Source organism: Ursus americanus, chromosome 16 (genome assembly GCF_024610735.1).
Source record: "Ursus americanus isolate L20-20 chromosome 16, mUrsAme1.1.p, whole genome shotgun sequence".
Lineage (NCBI taxonomy): Eukaryota > Metazoa > Chordata > Mammalia > Carnivora > Ursidae > Ursus > Ursus americanus.
Window position 1 is genome coordinate 45,401,081 of NC_142142.1, and position 4,001 is coordinate 45,405,081.

The 4,001-nt window shown below is 43.1% G+C and overlaps 1 protein-coding gene across 1 annotated transcript; it reads left to right on the forward strand.

Moving 5' to 3' along the window:
* The first annotated feature begins 2,726 nt into the window (after window positions 1-2,726).
* LOC123792385 (olfactory receptor 6M1-like) lies at window positions 2,727-3,674 on the forward strand. The gene has a single exon (XM_045797540.2). It carries the CDS (start codon window positions 2,727-2,729, stop codon window positions 3,672-3,674), a length of 948 nt encoding a protein of 315 aa, XP_045653496.2.
* Window positions 3,675-4,001: the final 327 nt, after the last annotated feature.

A 4,001-nucleotide genomic window follows, 5' to 3' on the forward strand; every position in this document is an offset into this window, starting at 1 on the left:
ATAAATAGGCCCTCGCTGAGGACCTCAATCTGTCACTGTCATTATCCTCATTTTAGAAAACACTTAAGACACGATGCTTAGGAGTCTCCTTAAAGATCCAAAGCTACAGCGGCCAAATGAGAAAAACCCCGCAGGTTCTGATCCCAAATCTACTATGATTTTTCCATTAGTCCACCTTGTTCTGACCTAACCTGGAATCTTGAAAGGTACCGATGTGCAGTTTAATGCCACTTTATAAGGATCCACAATGGTAATGAAGAACAATCTTCCTCCAAAATGAAAGCCCCAACTTGGCAAGGTTATAATTACATTCTTAGACGCAGATTGTCCTCATCCAGAACCTTTCGCCCTAGACAGGAAGGGCTCGGGAGGGCACAGAGGTCATCCAGAGAAGACCAGCACAAAGCCAGCTGCTTCTCCACAATCACGAAGTTGAGAGACTCCCCAAGGAGAGCAATGCTACATCTTTGGCTCTTCTCAGAGTTTATTTGACCCAAATACAGCAGAACAGAAATCTCTCGATGCCATTTTTTCCATTCATCTAGGACCGCATGACCACCACGGCAAACAGCAACTCTGTTTGTGTTTGACCATCCCAGGACCTTGTTTAAGAAGTGGCACAGTGCTTTTGCAGATCCCAGCCTATCTAACTTCACAACACCAGAGGGGAATCAAGCTCCTATCAGGGTCATCAAGACTAAATATCCACAAAGGGAAATGAAGGACTTCAGGGAGGGTGGGAAACAATTGGCTAGATAAACGGGAGGAACAGTGGAATAGATGAGAGGCAGGTGCATGAGAACCCACCTTCGTCTGCCTTAACACCTGCTCCTCTCCGGTGTGGTCAGTAAGGAGGGTGGGAGGGGGAAAGGAGAGGGAATTTCAAAGCATTTCCACTTGTCCACATACCATGCTCTATTCTGTTTTTATGTTAGACCTCAGCAATATTAACATGTGTCCACCAGATATGCTTATGCCTTTTTGTGTTGTAGTAATCAGTCTGGAAGTTTATTACCTGGGTACAGGTGTAGTGGGGGAAGGGTGAGTTTCACAATATTTATGGGGAAAGAAAACCGACTGGTAGAAGACCTTATTCCAATTGATCAGGCCCTTTTGAGGTCCTTTGATAACTTAAAAGCAATTTATTTTTGGAATAAATGAATGGGAAATACAAGTAATGAGCAACTACAAGGACCAGAAAAAGTACAGCAAACTTTTCAAATGGAAATCCATTCAGAGGGGGAAAAAAAAAGTCTTTAAGGAAAAGAGGCTGCTAGGAGTTACTCTTCCCAGACAGAGAAACTGAAGAAAATGGCTTCCTTTCAGGAGGAACTCGGTGGGGCCCAAACCTAGAGGGATCCTAGCTCACGTTCATAAACTGGTCATTTGAACATAAAACTAAAGGATTAGCCCCAAAATAAAACACAAAGGACAGAGCTTCAACTGAATTGTACAAACATGCAGTAGCTGTTCACCGTCGCTGAGCAGGATTCCAAGAGGAGCGTTTCAAACACCATCCAGCTGCAGCCACTCTTTTGTACTATTATTAGCAATTTGATGTTCAAATTGCTGAAAAGAATATACGGTATAAGGGAAAAAAGAACATAAGGAATAAGGGACCTATTTTAAAAATGCCCAGTTGTGGAGCGCCTGGGTGGCACAGCGGTTAAGCGTCTGCCTTCGGCTCAGGGCGTGATCCCAGCGTTATGGGATCGAGCCCCACATCAGGCTCCTCCGCTATGAGCCTGCTTCTTCCTCTCCCACTCCCCCTGCTTGTGTTCCCTCTCTCGCTGGCTGTCTCTGTCTCTGTCGAATAAATAAATAAAATCTTTAAAAAAAAAAATGCCCAGTTGGGAAATGGGAGGGAAAAGTTTTGTTGTTCTTGAGGACCCTGCCTCCACATGCCATTGTAAGAAGCAAAGACGGAACACACCGATCATTTTCCCAAAAGACGTTTTTCAAATGTCTGAAACAGGTTATGCAAGTTATGAACTATACATCATGCACCTATTTGCTCCGTCACAGTGTAGACATCAAAACTCTTTATCGGTATAAGAATTAGAACAAACTAAGCAGCCTTAGGAGAGATCAATTATTATTGCATTCAGACAACGTGAGTTCCACCAGGTATCACATTGAGACTCACGCAATCCCAATAACAGAAGTGTGGAGAGACGAATGCAGGTCAGCTCCCCCTTCATTGGACTCCCTTGGTCAGTATCGGGGTTTCTGCTCTTTTATGTGGAGCGGGAAGGCTTGAGATAACTCAGAGGAAAGGAACTCAACTTTTATTAACATACGCTTTCTCCTGTTGCAACTTGACTGTTTGGATTCTCAGTTAAGTATTCTCTCTTCTCAGGCGCAGAATTTAGCTGGGAAAACAGGAGATTAGGAAGAATGTAAGAGAGAAGGGAAGGAGCACTGAGTCAAAGAGAAAAACCATCATAAAGACCAGAGCTCAATGGGACCATAGAGGTAATTTCATTCAACCAAAAACTTTAAATATGAGAATCCCAAGGTTAGAAGAAGTCATGTAATTTTCCCAGGGTCCTACATTTATTAGACTGAGTGAAATCAGCATGAAATCACTCTTGACTCTATATCCAAAGCTTTTACTACTTATGTTTAGCACTGACATTGAGAGTTGAAAACTTATTTTAGCTGATTTTCATCGCTATAACTTTTTTTTTTTTCAGAGACGTGCTGCCCACTAGGTTTTACATGCGATGGATATGCAAAATCAGACCACAGTGACTGAATTTACCCTGACTGCCTTCCCTGTTATCTGGAAGCTTCAGATCTCCCTCTTTGTGGTCCTCCTGTTTACTTACATGCTAACTCTAACGGGAAATACTGTCATCATTTCCTTGATCTGGGCTGATAATCACCTCCAAACCCCAATGTACTTCTTCCTCAGTAATTTGTCATTTTTGGACATTTTATACACTACCTCAGTTACCCCAAAGCTATTAGCTTGTCTCCTAGAAGACAAGAAGACCATATCTTTTGCTGGTTGCATCACCCAAACATACTTCTTTTTTTTCTTGGGGACAGTAGAGTTTATCCTCCTGGCGGTGATGTCCTTTGACCGCTATGTGGCCATCTGTAACCCCCTGTGCTATACCATCATCATGAACAGCAGGGTCTGTCTCCTGCTGGTTCTGGGCTGCTGGATAGGGGCCTTCCTTTCAGTGCTGTGCCCAACTATTGTGGTGTCCAGATTGCCATTCTGCACTGAAGAAATTAGTCATTTCTTCTGTGACATTGCCCCTTTGCTACAAGTGGCCTGCATAGACACTCATTTCATTGAGATGATAAACTTCCTCTTATCCTCCCTTGTCCTCCTGACCTCGCTGGTGTTCACCATTGTGTCCTACGCCTACATCATCTCTACCATCCTGCGCATCCCTTCAGCCCAAGGCCGTCGGAAGGCCTTTTCCACCTGTGCTTCTCACATCACAGTTGTGTCCATCTCCTATGGGAGCAACATCTTCATGTACGTGAGGCCCAGCCAGAGCCACTCGCTGGACTTTGACAAAGTGACGGCTGTCCTCACCACAATGGTGACCCCTCTTCTGAACCCCTTCATTTATAGCCTAAGGAATGAAAAGGTAAAAGAAGTTTTGAGAGAAGCAATCCACAAAATTTTGTCCTTATGGCACAAGAGAACCTGAACCTTATTGCACAGAAAAACTCGAAAGTTTGTTTACTAATAATGACTATGTTCAACCCTTGGACTCCATGTAGAGGAAAGCATGCTGGAGACCATATAGTTAAAGATTTGTGGGAAGATACAAAAAGGCTTCATGTCATATCAGATACAAGGTGTTATAGTCAAGGTCCAGAGTAGGCAAGTCAAGCATAGAGAAAATAATACATTTTAAACACTATTATTGGACTGTCTCACACAGAGAATATGATGAATTAATGGAAAATACTTAACTGAGGTCAGAAAACCTGAATTTTAAGCTTGGGTGTATTGCTTTTTTATCACATGACTC

Excerpts from the sequence above, each read along its gene's own strand:
- LOC123792385 (XM_045797540.2), top strand. The coding sequence starts at position 2,727 with ATGGATATGCAAAATCAGACCACAGTGACTGAATTTACCCTGACTGCC.